The sequence below is a fragment of the Bufo gargarizans genome, chromosome 10 (genome assembly GCF_014858855.1).
Source record: "Bufo gargarizans isolate SCDJY-AF-19 chromosome 10, ASM1485885v1, whole genome shotgun sequence".
Taxonomy (NCBI): domain Eukaryota; kingdom Metazoa; phylum Chordata; class Amphibia; order Anura; family Bufonidae; genus Bufo; species Bufo gargarizans.
In genome coordinates this window covers 31,468,758-31,489,704 of record NC_058089.1, presented here as the reverse complement: position 1 = coordinate 31,489,704, position 20,947 = coordinate 31,468,758, and the positions used below count along the sequence as shown (strand labels likewise).

The 20,947-nt window shown below is 45.1% G+C and overlaps 1 protein-coding gene across 4 annotated transcripts in view; it reads left to right on the top strand.

Annotated features, from left to right (window-relative positions):
* The window catches only part of LOC122920283 (AP-2 complex subunit alpha-2), a 75,616-nt gene extending 66,489 nt beyond the window's left edge, over nucleotides 1-9,127 (top strand). For all 4 annotated transcript variants that reach the window (XM_044269669.1, XM_044269671.1, XM_044269670.1 and 1 more), the window contains 5 exons: nucleotides 1,252-1,375; nucleotides 2,675-2,791; nucleotides 2,899-2,968; nucleotides 5,371-5,505; nucleotides 8,954-9,127. In XM_044269669.1, the coding sequence (XP_044125604.1) occupies nucleotides 1,252-1,375; nucleotides 2,675-2,791; nucleotides 2,899-2,968; nucleotides 5,371-5,505; nucleotides 8,954-9,031 (524 nt within the window). In that variant the 3' untranslated portion in view covers nucleotides 9,032-9,127. The remainder of the gene's footprint in view (nucleotides 1-1,251; nucleotides 1,376-2,674; nucleotides 2,792-2,898; nucleotides 2,969-5,370; nucleotides 5,506-8,953) is intronic.
* Nucleotides 9,128-20,947: the final 11,820 nt, after the last annotated feature.

The window sequence follows — 20,947 nt, the reverse complement described above, 5'->3', positions numbered from 1 at the left end:
CCAAGGGCAGACCTCCGCCTTTCGGCGTCACTGCTCATTCCACCAGAGCAGTCGGAGCTTCCTGAGCGCAGAGGCATCGGGCCTCGGCTGAACAGTTGTGCAAAGCAGCCACTTGGTCCTCTCTGCACACTTTCACAAAGTTCTATAGGGTGCATACGCATGCATCAGCAGATGCTGCTTTGGGCCGCCTGGTTTTGCAGGCAGCGGTTTCCTGATGCTCTGGTGGTGTTCCGCCTTGGGTTTGTGGTCCCTCCCTTCTTGGACTGCTCTTGAACGTCCCAAGGTCTGTGTCCCCCAAGGAAAATGGGCGAGAAAAGGAGATTTTTGTATAACTTACCAGTTAAATCTCTTTCTCGCTCTTCCTTGGGGGACACAGCACCCACCCTTCTGTGTTTGGTTACAGGGTTATGGTCTGGCGCCCCGTTGGGTTGCTGGCTGGTTGTTTCCGTTATTGGTTGTTATCCTTTCACTACTTGGACACGCAACTGGTAGCCTCTATCTCCAGGCTGAGGGTATAGCTGATGGAGGAGGGGCTTAACAGTTTTACTTAGTGTCACGCCTCCTAGGGAGCTGAGCTATACCCAAGGTCTGTGTCCCCCAAGGAAGAGCGAGAAAGAGATTTAACTGGTAAGTTATACAAAAATCTCCTTTTTTTGGGCGTACTTCTTTAAAAGAACACTAAACGTAGAAAATGCAAAACTGAGAAATATGTAAAGAAAAGTTCTTCAGATGCTCAGCCAAGTCTCCCTCTTCCTCCGCATCCTTGCGTTTCTGTGTAAGGCAACTGGCTGCAGCAGATTCCCCCCTCCCCTCTGTTTTTCTACATTACTATTTTACATGATAAACTGTTGGGGCAAGATTATCTCCTGTTTACTTTTAGCATAATTTTTTAGGTTTAGTTTTCCTTTATAGGGGTTGTCCAGTTGGTCATATAAAAAAAGGCTCAGAATGTCTTAAAATAAATTTATACTCTCTTCCCTGATCTCCCTTTCCAGCTTCCCCACCAGTCTCAACCTCCTCCTCCCTCTTGACACAGGAAATGTGCTCAGCCAGTCACTATTCTGGGGAGTATCGGTATTGGAGTGGCGGGGATTGGGGGGAGTATGTAGCCTTCTAGATTTTCAAGTCATTCTGAGGGACTCCTCTTTTGACTTGTACTACTTTTGATGAATTCGCCCCCCCCCCCCCCCCCCCACAACCACCACCACACACACACAAATGTAATAGTTTCTCCTTGACAGTTATGTCCATATCTGAATCTCCAGTCTAAGCCGGTGGAGACCACTGTAGACGGGGGAGCCCAGGTGCAGCAGGTGATCAATATAGAATGTTTGCAGGAGTTTGTGGATGTTCCCTTTCTGAGCATCCAGTTCAGGTGAGAGCTACCACTGTATATTAGAATTCTTCAGTAAGTCTGTGGGGGGTGTATGTTACCGGTCTGTACAGAGAAGAGTCTCACGGCCTCAGTTTCTATAGCAATCAGTCAGCGCCAACCTGCTCAGGGAAAACCTAAATCCTCTTTTATTATGGCCAAGTGGGGTTCAGGGAAACAAAAAAAGACAAGTCACTGGTTTCTCCAGTTCCTTCACTAAACTTCTGGTCCCAGCTGATCCGGATGTGTGTTGTGCTGCTTACAAACACGTTGCTGCGGCTGGTCAGCCATTGGCCTCAGCGGTGACATCTGCAGGCACATCACATGACTGCTGAGGCCTTTAATTGGCCAGCAGTGGTGACGTGCAAGTCACATCACACTTCTGCTCCTGGAGGAGCTGGAGGCGGAGGAGAAGGGAATTGGAGTGCCAGTGATGGGTGATAATTATATTTTTTTTTTTACTTGTACAGTTTTCATTTTTTTGAACATATGTTCCTATGTGGTCATTAAAGCCCATGGCTATTTGATGTATATGTATGGCGTTTTCTCTTTAGGTTAAGGAACCAGTTCTGAAAAATATTGTATTAAAAAAAGCATGTGTCGTATTACCAGGGGTTCCCATTATTGTGCTCCACATAAGAAATGCAATGTTGAAAGTGGATCTGTCACCAGATTTAAGATGGCTTATTTGAGGGCAGCATAAAGTAGTGACGGGCACCCTGATAATAGCAGAGTGTCACCTACTGGTCACCTTGAAGTCTACATTTTATTAGGTGCAGCACAAGCCAACTGCCCAGTCTTCTCCATGATGTGCTCACGCTTTGGAGGAGTCATTATTTCTCAGCTGCCAGCTCCCTCACCCACTCGCCACTGACTGACAGTTTTCACCCTAGGCACAGTTTTGGGCCACATGCACAGGGGCGCGCTGTGTTTTGCAGTCCGCAAATTGCGGATCCGCGAAACACAGATGCCACCCATGTGTGTTCTGCAATTTGCAGAACGGGCCGCCCATTATAGAAATGCAGCAACGGATGCCGAGGGGCACAATGAGTGCTGTCCCCATCCTTTGTGGCCCCATTGAAATGAATGGGTTCGCCTCCAAGCCGCAAAAAATGTGCACCCAAATGCAGACCCAAACAAGGTCGTCTGCATGTAGCCTTAAGGAGAAAGCTGTCAATCAGCCCCAGGCTTACCTGTTGTCAATAACCGATTTTTCCCGTATGTGACTGGATGCTCCTCCCCTATAATCTTCCACTTCTTGCATCCATTTACCTAAATTTATGATGATTTATCATCTTTTAGATATGGAGGCGCTCTCCAGAATTTCTCAGTGAAGCTTCCCATAACCCTCAACAAGTTCTTTCAGCCGACTGACATGGAAGCTCAAGACTTTTTCCAGCGCTGGAAGCAGCTCAGCAGGTAGTTAGAGAAAGCGTCAGCCCCGACTTTATTATGTGGTCCATTTCGCAGTGGATCAGATTTCTTCCGAATTTGGTTTACCATATTTTTTTTTGTTTCATGAACAGCCCTAACCAGGAGGTCCAGAATATTTTCAAGGCAAAAAATCCAATAGATCAAGAGCTTGTGAAAGCAAAGGTTGGTGAAGACATCTTCTGCCAATTAAAAGTTTGTTTATAGTCGCCTATACCACCCATGCCCTGGTGGTCCTGTTCAGTGATCTGTGGCTTCCCCTGATGAAAATAGCTGATTGCCAGGACTGAGAGAAGCCAGCTGTTTTTTTTTTGTTTTTTTTGTGTTTTTTTTTAATGGGCATCTGTCAGCAGTTTTGTACCTATGACACTGGCTGACCTGTTACATGTGCACTTGGCAGCTAAGGACATCTGTGTTGGTCCCATGTTCATATGTATCCACATTGCTGAGAAAAATTATGTTTTAATATATGCAAATGAGCCTCAAGGAGCAATGGGGGCGTTACCGTTACACCTAGAGGCAACTGCTGCGCCCTCTGCACTTTGACAGGGCCAGGCAGGGTAAACGTCAACACGTCTGGCCCTGTCAAGAAAAGTGCAGAGTATGTGGCAGTTGCAGAGAGAGCAGAGCTTCTAGGTTTATGGCAACACCCCTGTTGCTCCTTGAGACTCATTTGCATATGTTAAAACATATAACCTTTTGTCAGCAATGAGGGCACATATGAACATGGGACTAAGGCCTCTTTCACACTACAGTATGTTGCATTCAGTGTTTTGCGTTCCGTTTTTCACGGATCCGTTGTTCCGTTTTTTTGCTTCCGTTGTGGTTCCGTTTCCGTTCCGTTTCGTTTTTCCGTATGGCAAATACAGTATACAGTAATTTCATATTAAAAATTGGGCTGGGCATAACATTTTCAATTGATGGTTCCGCAAAAAACGGAACGGATACGGAAGACATACGGATGCATTTCCGTATGTGTTCCGTTTTTTTTGCGGCCCCATTGACTTGAATGGAGCCACGGACTGTGATTCTCGGCCAAATATAGGACATGTTCTATCTTTTCAACGGAACGGAAAAACGGAAATACGGAAACGGAATGCATACGGAACACATTCCGTTTTTTTGCGGAACCATTGAAATGAATGGTTCCGTATACGGACCGTATACGGAACGCAAAAAACGGACCGTATACGGAACGCAAAATACTGTAGTGTGAAAGAGGCCTAACACAGATGCCAAGCGTACATGTTACAGGTCAGCCAGTGTCATAGGTACAAATCTGATGATGGAAGCCCTTTTGGTCTGGTTTCACAGGAGCGAGTTCAATGTGTTGAACTTGCAGCGTGTGTCTGTGAGAGCTCCCATCCTGGCCTATGTAGGACTGATAGGATCGCATAGCATTTTACTGATTTATGATGCTATATAACCCTTAGAGTTCTGGAATGTATTGTATAAGGGCTCGTTCACACGAACATGTGCTGCCCGTTGCCGTATTGCGGACCACATTTGCGGATCTGCAATACACGGGCACCGTTCCATGTGCATTCCGCATCACGGATGCGGACCCATTCACTTCAATGGGTCCGCAAATCCGGAGATGCAGAATGGAACACTATGGAAGAACTACAGAGTGCTTCCTGGGGTTCTGTTCCACAAAAATATATAGAACATGCTCTATCTTTTTGCGGAATGGAGGGATCGCGGACCCATTCAAGTGAATGGGTCCACGATCCCCACGCAGGGTGCCCGTGCATTGCGGACCGCAATTGGCGGTCCACAGCAGGGGCACAGGGCTTCACACGTTCGTGTGAACGAGCCCTAACACTGACATAATGTGTCAGTGTTATACAATACATTCCAGAACTATTAGGGTTACATAGCATCATAAATCGGTATAATGCTATGCAATCCTATCAGTGCTACAGAGGCCAGGACGGGAGCTCTCTCAGATGCACGCTGCAAGTGATTTACTATAATTTACTAATGTGTGGCCAATTCTAGGCTTATATTTTTAGGACTATGTTGTGCCTTTCCTCTATTAGTCCTGCTACAGGTTTAAGAATTGCCATCAAGGTCCAACTTGTGTGTTACCAGTTGGGGTTGTCCCTGCACAACCTGACACTAGCCAATCAGAGCTGCCCTTTTCAGACTCCGCACAGCTGGTAACAGCCAGATGGGCCTTTATTGCAGATTGCTGCCAATTTATCTTCTAGTAGGAGTAATTGAAAAATGGCACAACATAGTTATATGAAAAGATGATCCAGAATTCTTATTACATGGTGATGCACGTAGTTACTAAAAAAAAACATGTCAGGAGAGGCGACAGCTCCTCTTTAGATAACTGTATACAGTAGTTCTGAGTAGAATTGCTTGTAGTGTCCACCAGGGTCCTGCAGGTGTCACTGTTTATCTCCTAATAGCCTGTCGCCGACACCTTTTCAAACAGTACATACAGTTTTTTTATACATTTTTCTTAGTTTTTTCCAGAGGTATTCTGCATATCCCTGCACTTGGGGATAAAATAGTATTGCTAAATCCAACTTTTTTCCTTTATTTTTTATTTTTAGCTCATTGGTTTTGGGCCTGCTCTCTTAGAAAATGTTGACCCAAACCCGTCCAATTTTGTGGCAGCTGGAATTATTCAGACAAAATCTCGACAAGTGGGATGTCTGCTACGCCTGGAACCAAACATGCAGGCGCAGGTATGTAGTGCTGGCATATAGTGGACACTTTTTTTATACTGTGATGGTGAAGAGCAGTCAGTGAGCTTTTATGAGGTTGTCTCATCAACAGAACCCCATCTTTTTTTAAATAGACTCATTACTATTCAGTCAATTGGCAAAAGTCCGTGCGGGGGTGCGGTTTAGCTGGCCACCCCAAATTACAGACTATTAGCTGATCATGAATTGTTTTGTTGCACCAAGTTCTACTGAATGAAAGCAACACCTTACAGTGGCTCTCGATAATAGAGGGTCCCGACTTCCTGAGATAAACACAGATGTAACTACCGTTATTTTGACAGGCTTTTTGAATAGCATTTATTATGTAGAGAAAGTTACTACAAGGCACTTACTAACGTATTGTGATTGTCCATATTGCTTCCTTTGCTGGCTGGATTAATGCGTTCACCTCACGCATTGCACCCGCACGGACCCATTAGTTTCTATGGCGTTGTGCACTTGAGCGGTGATTTTCACGCATCACTTGTGCGTTGCGTGAAAATTGCAGCATGCTCCTCTTTGTGCGTTTTCCACGCAACGCAGGCCCCGTAGAAGTGAATGGGGTTGCGTGAAAATCGCAAGCATCCACCAGCAAGTGCCGATGCGGTGCGATTTTCACGCACGGTTGCTAGGAGACGATCGGGATGGGGACCCGATCATTATTATTTCCCCTTATAACATGGTTATAAGGGAAAATAATAGCATTATTGATACAGAATGCATAGTACAATAGGGCTAGAGGGGTTAAAAAAAAATAAAAAAATTAACTCTCCTTAATCCACTTGCTCGTGCTGCCCGGCTTCTCTTCTGTCTTCATCTTTGCTGTGCACAGGAAAAGGACCTGTGGTGACGTCACTGCGCTCATCACATGGTCCATCACATGATCCATTACCATGGTGATGGATCATGTGATGGACCATGTGATGAGCGCAGTGACGTCATCAAAGGTCCTATTCCTCAAAGAAGAAGACAGAAGAGAAGCCGGGCTGCACGAGCAAGTGGATTAAGGAGAGTTAAATTATAATTTTTTTACCCCTCCATCCCCATTGTACTATGCATGCTGTATTCAGAATGCTATTATTTTCCCTTATAACCATGTTATAAGGGAAAATAATAAAATCTACACAACACCAATCCCAAACCGGAACTTCTGTGAAGAAGTTCGGGTTTTGGTACCAAAAATGCCGATTTTTCTCACGCGCGTGCAAAACGCATTACAATGTTTTGCACTCTCGCTGAAAAATCGTGCATTTTCCTGCAACGCACAAGATCCTTATCCGGGCCAAAAACATGACGCCCGTGTGAAAGAGGCCTAAGGATCACATGTACAGGCCCCCTAGTAAGACTAATAAAGCAAAGTATATATGATGAAAAATAAGTTTGGGGGGGACTTCAAATATAAAAAACTAAAATCGACATTTTTAAACCAGAGAAAAGGCTTTATTATGGAAATAAAACTCTACAAAATGAATTAAAACTATGCCAGAACTGCGCTTTTTATCCTGCCTCCGAAATAACATAATAATAGTGATCAAATAGTCCTTCACACTAGCGGCAGCCTTCTCCGGCAGACTGTTCCAGCGGGTGAACAGCCTGCCAGATCCGTGCTGCCGCTAGTGCACACGTGCCGCCGGAGGTTCGCTCTGGCCCCATTGACAAACATGCCGAGAGGCGGCCGGAATAAAACGAAGACATGTAGCCTTAGTGCCAAGAATAGTTCCAATGAAAAAGTTATCTGATGCTGCAAAAAAAATAAAACTATGACACAAAAATACTGTAAATTAAAAAGTAGTAAAACATCCGTATGTCCATTCTACAAAAAGATAGAACATGTCCGCAAAATGTAGACCACGGAACCATTGATGTCAGTGGGACTTCAAAAAAAGTGCAGATAGCACATGGACTGCATCTGTATTTAGCGGATCCGCAATTCTTGAACAGCAAAACGGCCATGTGCATGAGGCCTAATAGATGTTGTGCGATCGCTCCTGTATACACATCACAGATTATTCTGAAAAGTTAGCTGAAATGAATGGTGTGTTAGAAAAAAAAAAGGGATGGAACTGACAGTAAAAAATACAACCCCAAAAGCCTCTCATACAGCTACTGTACATCAGCAAAAACTAAGAAAAAAGTTACAGCTTTTGGAATGTAGAGGCGAAAAAGTGAAAATAATCACCACGTCTTTAAAACCCAAAAAGGGTGTTGCCTTAAAGGGCTTCTGTCAGCCCACTAAACCGTTTTTTTTTTTTTTTTTTGGTTAATAATAATCCCTACACTGCAAGCTCCCTGTACATATGCTAAATATTCATTTTTGTTCAGTAGAGTTTGTTAAAAATCAAGTTTTATAATATGTAAATTACCTTGCTACCAGCAAGTAGGGCGGCTACTTGCTGGTAGCAGCCGCATCCTCCTCCTCCTCATCATGACGCCCCCTCCGCCGTTTGATTGACAGGGCCAGGGAACGGGATCGTTCTCTGCTGGCCCTGTTTGAATTCAAAATATCGCGCCTGCGCCGTACCTGTCTTTAATCGGTGCAGGGGCACTGAGAGGAGGCCGCTCTCCCGGCCGCTCCATCCTCAATGCGCCTGCGCCGGGTGTAGATGTGACGTCATCGGCGCAGGCGCACTGAGAGGCGGCCGCTCTGTCGGCCGTTCCATCCTTAATGCGCCTGCGCTGATGACGTCACATCTACACCCGGCGCAGGCGCATTGAGGATGGAGCGGCCGAGAGAGCGGCCGCCTCTCAGTGCGCCTGCGCCGATTAAAGACAGGTACGGCGCAGGCGCGATGTTTTGAATTCAAACAGGGCCAGCAGAGAACGATCCCGTTCCCTGGCCCTGTCAATCAAACGGCGGAGGGGGCGTCATGATGAGAGGAGGATGCGGCTGCTACCAGCAAGTAGCCGCCCTACTTGCTGGTAGCAAGGTAATTTACATATTATAAAACTTGATTTTTAACAAAATCTACTGAACAAAAATTAATATTTAGCATTATGTACAGGGAGCTTGCAGTGAAGGGATTAATATTAACCAAAAAAAAAAAAAAAAAAAAAACGGTTTAGTGGGCTGACAGAAGCCCTTTAAGGAGTTAAAGGGCTGTTCCATCAATCAACATTTATCAGCTCTCCTCGCCAACTTCCCTTTTGCTATGAGGCGGTGCACACCTTCCTGCTGCTCCTGTGTAGGAGCACTTTGTAGACCTTATTCTGTACTTATTGGGGGAGACTTTTCAAACTGGTGTAAAGTAGACCTGACTCAGTTGCCCATAGCAACCAATCAGATTCCACCTTTAATTTTCCAAAGGAAGTGGAATCTGATTGGTTGCTATGGGCAACTGAGCCAGTTCTACTTTACACCAGTTATGGTAAGCCCAGTGATGATTGAACCTGCAGTGTATTCTTATAACCCAGACGTATTCTTTTTCCGCAGATGTACCGGCTCACCATCCGCACAAGTAAAGAAGAAGTTTCCCAGAGGTTATGTGACCTGCTCTCTGAGCAGTTTTAAACCCAAATCATGCTGGCCCCATTATCCTAGTCTTTGTGATCTTCCCCCACTGCCAGGTCCTCGTCATCTCAGTGAAAATAAATATTACTTACACAATGTGTATCTATTGGTCTTCATATCCTACCGGAGTTCAGTCTCTACAATGGCGTAAAAGGCTGGGATCAGAATTCATAGGTTCTCAGCCTATGGTACCGGTAGCGCAGGAGCTACACGTGTCTGTAGGGGGTACTCCCAGTGTCAGAATGATGTGCTTTAAATAGGTGAACACAATGGGGGAGATTTCTATGCCTGTCTTGATATCCCCTGTGCCGCTGGAGGATGCACATAATTTATAACGAGGTGCACGTCTTGTCACAAATTAGGCTACTTTCACACTTGCGTTTGGTGCGGATCCGTTCAGATAATACAAACGTCTGCATCCGTTCAAAACAGATCTGTTTGTATTATCTTTAAGGCTACTTTCACACTCGCGTTTTGGGCGGATCCATCATGGATCTGCAAAAACTGATCCGTTACAATAATACAACCGCCTGCATCCGTCATGAACGGATCCGTTTGTATTATCTGTAACATAGCCAAGACGGATCCGTCATGAACTCCATTGAAAGTCAATTGGAGACGATCCATTTTCTATTGTGCCAGGACGGTTCTGTTTGGCTCAGTTTTGTCAAGCGGACAGCAAAGCGCTTGTGAGAGCCCTAGACGGATCCTGCAAATGGAAAGCCAAAAACGCCAGTGTGAAAGTAGCCTAACATAGCCAAGACGGATCCGTCTTGAACACCATTGAAAGTCAATGGGGGACACGGATCCTTTTTCTTTTGTGCTAGATTGTGTCATAGAAAACGGATCCGTGCCCATTGACTTACATTGTGTGTCAGAACTGATCCGTTTGGCTCAGTTGCCAGCAGCGTTTTGGTGTCCGGCCTCCAAAGCGGAATGGAGACGGAACGGAGGCAAACTGATGCGTTCTGAGCGGATCCTTTTCCATTCAGAATGCATTAGGGCAAAACTGATCCGTTTTGGACCGCTTGTGAGAGCCCTGAACGGATCTCGCAAACGGAAAGCCAAAACGCCAGTGTGAAAGTAGCCTTAGGCCTATCCTCCTGCAGTCCGTGCCCCTAACCAGAAATCTACGACCACTCGGAGCTGCCGTAGATTTCTGGCTTCTTTTACCCCAGAAAACTGTCGTAAATGAAGATAAATTTGTCGCTGCATATGACCACGCCCCATTTCCCACCCTTGTCACATCATTTTTAGAAAAGAGGCAAGTACAGCAAATAAGGGGAGATGCAACCATTTTTTAAAGTCACACCTGCAACTTTTTAACTCTAGCTGGATAATGCTGCAAACTGTGGGATTCCCACTGACAATGGAATCTTGCTGCTTTCCACCGTAATGCCGGCTTTCGTCTCAAAAAGTTGTGCATGCAGGACTTTTAGTCCGTCCGAAGGCTGGCAAGCTATGCCAATATGGTGAACTGTGGAAGGCTGTTCCTCTGCTGGTACAATGAAGGTGCGAATGTAGCCTTAGCAGCTATGTCAAGGCAAAACTTCTGACAGATACAGGTGGGAGGAGGGGGGACAGTAGGCACTACACATCTCTGTTCCTGTTATTAAAGAGGTATTACCATCTGGAATATGTATGGCATATTGCTAGGTTATGCTATAAATGTCAGACTGGTGTGGGACATGCTCCTATCTCAAGAACCAGGCCCCGCAGTGAATGGAGAGCATACCTGACATGTGAGGCCACCTTGTAGTCCTTGCTATAGGACTTCTGAAAATAGCCAAGAATGTAGCTCTGCTGTTTTTTTAAATCCCATAGCCGTGAATAGAGAGGATACCACACATGCTGAGACGGGAAGGGGTTCAGAAATAAAGCCATTTTTTATTTTTAAACGTTATTGTTTTTTTGTTTCCTAAAAAAGACAAGGAGCCGTCAACCTACAGTACATTCATACACACATTGTCCTAAAATATACACTATGGGGTCATTTATTATCCAGAAATATGCCTATATTAGGTGTATTTCTAGCACAGATTAAGGCATAAAGGTTAGTTGCGCTGCAATCTGCGACTTTTCCCTGCTCAGCGCCAGGTCTAAAAAAAAAGTGGGTGTAGTGTGGGTGGGGAAGGGGACAGGCCGGCAGGCCCGGCTCATTTACCATTTTCTACGTGTGTTTTAGCCACAGAAAATGATCTAAATGTAAGACAGCTAGACTGGCGCTGGATACGACAAGGTTATGTAGAGACCGGCGCCCCTTCATAACTTCAGGGGATCCACCGCCAGATATAGGGGTTAAGACCAGTGTCTAAATCATCGGTCTTAATAAATGACCCCTATCTGCCTGACATTTTCTCTGAAGGTTGTGGCTTCCTCCAAGAGAAGAGTCACGTTGAACAGACAAATACAATAAAATAAATGGTTCATTTAGAGAACACATTTGTATCTAGAAAGAGAAAAAAAGGGAGAAGAAGAAATCGAGAGAGAACAAACCGTACGTTATCAATCGCAGAAATTTTTATTTCGAGCTGTCCAAGCACCATTTGGTGGATCCTGTTGATGGTTATATTCCATTGACCAATACATGAGGGGATAAGCACTTCAGAAGGGAAAGGTACACGTCTTCACACCGCATTCTCCTAATGTCTGCTCCAACAGAGGAACAAAAACATCTGTTCTATTTTGAGCCTCCATTTCTGTCCGTTCCATCAGGTTTCAGCTATTTTTGACAGGAGAAAAAGTACACTCTTTCTTCCATCTAACAGAACTGACACAAACTGATGCCCGAAACAAACCAATCAAACAAATAGGAATTAGATCAGAGTTTTTTTCCCCCCGTTTTTCTGACAAGTTTCTGAACAGAAAGACAGAAATGCTGATGTGAACTTTAAGCAGAGGAAGAACGGTTGCTTGGAGGGGATTCTGTGTACTTCCCGTCCGTACCACCAAAAATAAGGATTTTATTTCCCACCTTTTTAGTAGTTTGATTAGTTTCTTAGTATTTTGAAGTGATAGAGATTCCATGTGCTAGGACCAATAGTTTTTATTTTCATTTGATTGTCTGGAGGTCGTTTTCCCATCTCTCAAGAAAGGGTGAGGACTAAGTCCAGACCCTGAGGGGAGCATTGTACTCAAGGGAGTGAGTGAGTGTTCATTAACACAAACCATTGCAGTCTATGGTTCTATTCACATGGCAGTTTTTTAATGGCCGTTAAAAAATAGGAAGCAGGCTGTTTATTTCTGAAAGGCACTTATGAAAAAATCAGCTGGTTAAAAATTAACAGTTTTTCAGCTTGAACAGCTGTTTTTTCACAGTTATGAATCTAACTTTGGGCTACATTCACACAAACATGAAAAAAAATGACCTGTGTGATAGCTATTTATAGGAAAAAGGACAACATGGACATTTTTAGAATCAAGTTAATTAGGCTATTTACATAGCTGTTTTGTTAATGGCCAGTCAAAAGCAGCCGTAAAAAAAATATAGGACATGTCCCATTTTTGGCCGTTTTTACAGCCTGATGGACCCCAATGAAATCAAGGGGACCATTTTTAACCGCCATTTAATCAGAAGTGCACCCTTCAGGTTAGAAACCGGTACCCTGTGGAAAAAAAGGGCCTTAATATATGGGGCACAAAGGGGTGAATTATTTATACTGGGGACACTATGAAGGAGTATAATATATACAGACTGGCATCTTCAATATAGGATAAGGAGTGAGGCTTCTTGCACACAACCGTGGCCAGCCACGTGTGGATCGCGACTTCACTTGAATGGGGTCCGCGATCACCTGTTCCGCAAAAAGATAGGACAAGTTCTATCTTTTTGCGGATCTGAACCCCACAAAAGCACTCCTGTAGTGCCAAGTGAATGGGTCCGCATCCGTGTTGCGGAATGCAAACGGTCGGTGTCCCGTGTATTGCAGACCCGCCATATGCGGTCCACAATACGACCACAGAGTACAAACGGTCGTGTGCAAGTGGCCTGATGCTGGAAAAGGAGCTTGTTGAAAAGATGCGACAATCTAGTATTCTTTTCGGAACGCAGATCAGCTTAGGCCCCAGAGACTGCATGATGTGACTGGGTCTCTATGGCTCCATACTACAGAGCCATGGGTGGTATGTGCAGTGGTGTCTGGCCCATGTTATGGAGATCTAGCATTGCTTCTATGTGAGGATCCCACTAAAATATGGAATGGAATGAATTACGCCAAAGACATGGAAAACAAGGAGGAAGAGTACTGCTTCATATATGTGTCACGATCAGTGTGGGGGAAAAACACAAAAGGGAAGGGGAACAGTAACTTGGCCTGGAAACTAGGGAAGAAACAGGTCACCTCCTAAACAACCCTAATTCAGGCCCTAACTACCGATCAATATGAATAGACCTTGAAGGTAGAAATATTCATATGCAGGATACCTAGCCCCTTATATCCATATAAGGCCCTGGAATGAGGTTAGGACCAGAGACAACCCATTCCTCCCCAGACGGAGGAAAGGAAGTCTCTGTCTCAGGCCCAGATGCAAACGGAATATAAAAAAACACAAAACAGACAAGAATTATCTGAAAGTAGAAAACTGGCAACTCCAGAAGCACCACAGAGTACAACCGACCAGCAGTGGCGGATTACAATAGGGACGTTCGGGTCGGCAACCCCGGGCCCAGCACCGCTGGGGGGCCCAACGCTGACCCGAACGCACACATACTGCGGCGGGGCACAGGAGCGCATAGCTCCCTGTCCCGTCGCCGATCACCGGCATTCACCGCATAGGCCTGAAGCCTATGCGGTAGTGAAATCCCGGCGCAGGCGTGCGTGATGACGTCATCGCGCGCCTGTGCCGGGACGCAGCACTGTGACGCGCCTGACTCATCCCGCCCGCCTTCCTCTGCGAGCAAGTGCCTGGCCCTGGACATAGGTGAGTATTTATTTTTGTTCATTTTTTATTTTTTTATTTCATTTGCCTACTTGGGGGGGACACAGGAGGACCTATTAGGGAAGATAAATCGATTACATGGGGGGGAATGTGGGGGCTGTATGGGGCCAAATTATTATGGGAGGGAATACTATGTGGGGGCAAATTACTAGATGGGGCAGTGTGGGGGCAAATTATTATGAGGGAATACTATGTGGGGCAATTACTATGTGGGGGCAAATTACTATGAGAGGGACTACTATGTGGGGGCAAATTACTAGATGGGGCAGTGTGGGGGAAACTATTGTGTGGGGGCAAATTATTATGAGAGGGAATACTATGTGGGGACAAATTACTAGATGGGGCAGTGTGGGGGCAAATTATTATGAGGGAATACTATGTGGGGGCAAATTACTATGTGGGGGCAAATTATTATGGGAGGGACTACTATGTGGGGGCAAATTTCTATCTGGGGGTAGTGTGGGGGAAACTATTGTGTGGGGGTAATTGCTATGTGGGGACTATGTGGGTGCAAATTACTATGTGGGGGAAACTATTGTGTGAGGGCAGTGTGGGGGAAATTGCCATCTGGGGACAGTGTGGGGTAATTACTATGTGGGGACAGTGTGGGGTAATTTCTATGTGGGGACAGTGTGGGGTAATTGCTATGTGGGGGCAATTTACTATGTGGGGGCAAATTACTATGTGGGGGCAGTGTGGGGAAAACTATTGTGTGGGGGCAAATTATTATGAGAGGGAATACTATGTGGGGACAAATTACTATGTGGGGGAAAATTATTATGAGAGGGACTACTATGTGGGGGCAAATTACTAGATGGGGCAGTGTGGGGGCAAATTACTAGATGGGGCAGTGTGGAGGCAAATTGCTATCTGGGGACAAATTACTATATGGGGCAGTGTGGGTGCAAATTACTATGTGGGGGAAACTATTGTGTGGGGGAAATTGCAATGTGGGGACAGTGTGGGGTAATTTCTGTGTGGGGTAATTTCTATGTGGGGACAGTGTGGGGTAATTTCTATGTGGGAAAATTACTATGTGGGGGCAGTGTGGTGGAAATTACTATGTGGGGGCAGTGTGGTGGAAATTACTATGTGGGGGCAGTGTGGTGGAAATTACTATGTGGGGGCAGTGTGGTGGAAATTACTATGTGGGGGCAGTGTGGTGGAAATTACTATGTGGGGGCAGTGTGGTGGAAATTACTATGTGGGGGCAGTGTGGGGCAAATTACTATGTGGGGGCAGTGTGGAGGAAATTACTATGTGGCGGCAGTGTGGGGCAAATTACTATGTGGGGACAGTGTGGAGGAAATTACTATGTGGGGGCAGTGTGGAGGAAATTACTATGTGGGGGGCAGTGTGGAGGAAATTACTATGTGGGGGCAGTGTGGGGCAAATTACTATGTGGGGGCAGTGTGGGGCAAATTACTATGTGGGGGCAGTGTGGGGCAAATTACTATGTGGGGGCAGTGTGGGGCAAATTACTATGTGGGGGCAGTGTGGGGCAAATTACTGTGTGGGGGCAAACTACTATATGGGGACAGTTTGGGGGAAATTACTGTGTGGGGGCAAATTACTATGGGGGGATTACTATGTGGGGGCAGTGTGGTGGAAATTACTATATGGGGGTGTTGCTATTGGGGAGGCACTATAGGGGCAATTCTATTATTTCTGGGGACACTATACAGGGATTATTGCCTGGAGCACAATAGAGGGTGGTATTATTACTGGGGGTCTCTAGGGGACATTATAGCTGCTGTGGACACTATAGGGACATTTGGGGTAATTTATCAAACTGGTGTAAAGCAGAACTGGCTTAGTTGCCCATAGCAGCCAATCAGATTCTACCTTTCATATTTCACAGCTCTTTTGGAAATCCAGTTCTACTTTACACCAGTTTGATAAATTACCCCAATTATATCTTTCAGGGTCACTATTTTTTCAGCAGTATAGTTCCTGGGGCATTGGGGAGCACAACGGGCACAGTATTGGGGGTGGCAGGATGACACTGTGGGGACACCAGGATGAGGAGGTTGATGGAAAAATAGAGAAATCTAACGTGTCTGTGTTACAAACTGTAGAGACGAGATGCGGCTAAAAGAATTTGCCATGGTGGTCTGGGTCAAATGGAGGAGAAGAGGAAATAGAAGGTCTACATGACAGGAGATGTCACTGGATGTAACAGGTATGTGGTGCTGTATTCTCCTCCATGTCTTTTTTATTACAATTATATGTATTTTAAATTTGACGACCAAATTTTTCAGTTTAGGACCCAATTTGGGGTATTTTTTTTTTGCCTGAAGATGTCATATGGCCTAAGAAGAGACTGTGGCGCTCATAAGGCGCCGCAGCCTCTTCATACAAAAAAAAAAAACAACTAAACTAAAATGGAGGGGGGGGGGGCCCAAGTTGGGTAGACAGCCCCGGGCCTATCATGCACTTAAAGGGGTTGTCCAGGTTCAGAGCTGAACCTGGACATCCCTCCATTTTCACCCCGGCAGCCCCCCTGACATGAGCATCGGAGCAGTTCATGCTCCGATGCTCTCCTTTGCCCTGCGCTAAATCGCGCAGGGCAAAGGCATTTTTCTGAGTTCCGGTGACGTACCGGGCTCTCTATGGGGCTGACAGGCAGCCCGGTGACGTCACCGGCACTGATGGGCGGGATTTGGCTCTGCCCTAGCCCGCCCCTCAGAGCCGGTGACGTCACCGAACACACTGCTGGGCGGAAGTTACCGCCCGGCAGTGTGTTATTGAAAACACAAGAGCCTGTGCCCTGCGCGATCTAGCGCAGGGCACGGGAGCGCATCGGAGCATGAGATGCTCCGATGCAAGGCTCAGGAGGGCTGTCGGGGTGAAAATAAGGGTATGTCCGGGTTCAGCTCTGAACCCGGACAACCCCTTTAATCCGCCCCTGCCGACCAGCTAGTTAGAAGGCAGGAAGAAAATCTATAAACCGCACCTCCAAGAGTGAGAAGCGGCTACTTATGGGAACGGTAAATTACCAACAAGCAACATCTGAAGCAAGGGGTGTGGCATTCACCAAAACAGACACAATAAGATCCACAGAGAACTTGTCAATTTAACCCACGAGTTGCCAATCTATCAGATCTCCTTGTACCTGCCACGGGAATGTCCGTGACAATATGCTTAAACATATTCCAAATGACAGCTCTGCAGAATATGAAGCTTGTACAGAGCCATAAAGCAAATGACTGAAGGTTGCTGGTCCCTTGGACCTCACAAAGTAGCTTTTGTTACCTTCTTCATTTATTATATACCTGTAAGGACACATTGACATCACTGTTTTGTTTCCCGTTCTTATCCGTCAGAAGAACAGCAAAAAACAAAGAAAAGATGATCCGGTATTTTGAGCATCAGTTAGAACTAAAGACTCAGTTATGATCAATTAGCATCCGTTTTTGTCAGCTCCCTCAGAGACTCGTTCTGCGAGGAGGACTTTTTGTCCAAAAGCGGATGCAAACTGTTCATAACTGATTCTTAAAATAATGGATCAGTTTAAAAAAAAAAAAAACATTTCTGTTCTTCTGACAGATCACAAGAAAGGAACACAAAACAGTGATGTAAATGCACCCATGGGCACAGGGTGTAATTGTGCAGATTAGTTGGCAGCTCATAATGAATATAATTGAATATAAATAAAAAGACCAAAAAGACATTTGTCTATTAACTCCTGCATAGTGTTAGTACAGGTTAGCACAACCTTGGCATTAGAATACACCATACATGCAGGAGGGGATTCAAGACGTGTAAAAAGCAAACATTGTCTCCAGAGACTTTTAGTTACAAATCTGAGAAATGTACAATTAACTATGTTAAAGGCTATGTAAACCTTTGGGGCAATTTTTTTTATTAGTGCATTGTACTCATTATGAGCTAAAATCATTTCAACTGGTCTTTCTAAAAAAAAATATGGAGCCCTTTTCTCTATACAGAGCTGAGATGCTCTAATGGAGGGATCTGAATCTTCTCTCTTCCGTCAGACAGGGAGCTGACAGACTTCTTATCTCTGCTCTCTCACATTATAAACACTCATTATAGCTCAATTCTAGTCTTACTGATAAGAATGTGGCTTAAATTAGTGTTTATGACCTCTTAGTAATTTACAGATAAGGGTTATTAGATGACCAAGGTGAAAGTACCAGTCACACAGCTAGAAAAACAGTTAACCTTTTGTGACAGAACGGCTCAATATTTTTAATACAGACCAATTGAAAAAAATATTTTAGCCCCAAATGAGTAAAATGCAGTCGTAAAAAAAAAAAAAAATTATCCCCTATGGTGTACATAGCCTTTAAGCTTTGTTATATTTAGCAAAGGGCGTATTCCAGGGAGGTTAGCTTCATCATATCTCAATATACATTTCAATACAAAGCGTGGATTTTGACTAGTTAGAAGGGACTGGTGGCCTTGTAAATCCACTGACTGCTTCGGCTTGTATTACTGTAGACAGGCTAATATAATAGTCATTTTATCACTGAAAAATTAGGATTTAATGATCAGCATAGACTACAAGAAAATAAAATCAGTAGGGCTTCATGCACGCAAAATTTTTATTTTTTTTTTTTTTTTTTTAATCTGTGTGCTATCTGCATTTTTTTTTAACCAAAAAAAAAATAATCATTTGCTCCACTGTGTCCCAAAACGCCCATACTATTAAAATTCAAATGTATTTGTTCTGTAAAGGAAAAAAATCTAAATGGTCTTTTCACATTTTTTTTTTGTCAGTTCACCATAAAAAAAAAAATGAATAAAAGTGAACAAAAAGTCATCCATACTCCAAAATGGTTTCAATAAAAAGTAGTCCTTCAAAAACTCAGCTCCGAAGGCGCAAAGATAGAACAGTTATAGGGGCCAGAATATAGCGATGTAAAGAAAAAAAAGTTTTTTCAAAGTTTTTCCTCAGTATTGAAACACAAGCAAAACTATATAAATGTGGTATCGCTGTAATTCTACTGACCTGAAGAATGAAATTAAAAGGTCAGTTTCACCGCATAGAGAACGGCGTAAAAGCGAAACCCATAAAACTATGGCAGAAGTGCCTTTTTCTCCAATTCCACCCCCATTAGAATTTTTTTTCCCACTACATGGTATGCCATTAGAAAGTACAACTTGCTTTGCAAAAAACAATCCCTCATTTGGCAATGTGAACGGAGAAATGAAAAAGTTAAAAATGAAAAAGCGGAAAACTGTAAGGTCCTGAAAATGTTCAAACATATGCGCCGTACAAGCTGCTCTCCTAGTCCTCGCCAGCATCCAACACCATTAAGCCGGAGGAGGGCACATTACTAGGTTCAGGTGATAAGCATACCTGGACCAGGATCTCTGACTTCCTATCAGTCCCCCGATGATTTGGGCTACACCACCCAAAGAAACTCGTCGGGACACATTTGGATATCTGGGACATATCTGCTGAATATCCCGTTTGATCCTTACACAGAGCCAGGATCTCTTTTGTAACAGGACAAAGCAGGGAGTCCTAGGAAGTATTTAGGGACGGCTCAGAGGGGTCGCCCTTATCAGGGAGAGTGCTCCGCTATCTGAGCAGTAAAGAGTAGCTCAGGCCAAGTAGGGGCAACCAGGAAAAGGCACCTGGCTCTGTGTGGGGGACCCCTGGGTACTGCTTGTCTCTATAGACTGATGGCCTAAGAAGTGGTTCCCTTTTTTATCGCGCACTGGCATCATTTGCACTATTTTTTTTTGCAGTTGTATACATTTTAAACATATGGGCTATATTTTATTAAATGAATAACTAAAAGTTAAGTTGAGTATTATTTTTAGAAGGCCACCTCACTTTTGTGAATCCGCATCCCTGACCTAGCAGATCCCGCGCTGCTGCTCCGGTTCTCCCGGTGGGCTCTGTTGATGTGGCTGCAATGGTGTCACCATGTCAACTTATGACTGCTGCAGAAAATCAATGGCCTTATGCAGTGTGTTGCTTAAAGAGGTTCTGCACTTTCATTTAACTGATGATCTATCCTCTGGATAGATCTGGATAGATCATCAGCTTCTGATCGTCGGGGGTCCGACACTCGGGACCCCCGCCAATCAGCTGTTTGAGAAGGCAGCGGTGCTCCAGCAGCGCCGCGGCCTTCTCACATTTTACCGCTGGGCCGCCTGCCCACTGACGTCACGACTAGTATCAACTAGCGTGGGCGGGGCTAAGCTCTGTTCACTTGAATGGAGCTTAGCCCCGCCCACGCTAGTTGATACTAGTCGTTACATCAGTGGGCAGGCGGTAAACAGTGAGAAGGCCGCGGCTCTGCTGAAGCGCTGTTGCCTTCTCAAACAGCTGATCGGCGGGGGTCCCAGGTGTCGCCCCCCCCCCCCCCCCCCCCGATCAGAAGCTGATGATCTATCCAGAGGATAGCTCATCAGTTAAATGAAAGTGCAGAACCCCTTTAAGTCTTTCCTGACTGGGTGATTTTCCATTTTTGTTTCTCACTCCTTGCCTTCCCAGAACCATAACTTTTTTATTTTTCCATTCCCATAACCATATGAAGGCTTGTTTTATGTGGGACAAGCTCTACTTTCTAATGGCACCATTTTATATTGCCATAGCCAGGGCTCCATAGGAACTATCTCTGAGGTAGCCTCTGATCCTTTAGGGGGTCTGAGGCCGGCAAAAGGCACGAATGGATACCCTGGTCGCCACATGGGGGAGCTTTTTGCGCCCCAGGAGCACACAGCGCTCCATGAGAAAGCTGCCTCAGATGCTGTGGTCACAATTGACCACAGCATCTAAGGGGTTAAATGTTTGTAATTGGTGTTGTAGCCAATCGCAGGCATTAGCCTTGGATGTCTGCTGTGTGAAACAGCTAAAACCTGCCGGCACTTTAAACCCCTTCCAGACCAGCGCCGTACTAGGTCTTTAAAGATGGCACCCGCTCCTTATCCAAGTGGGCACCATAGAAAGTAGTTCATGGATCAGTACAGATCGCCCCACAAAAAATGAACGCTCAC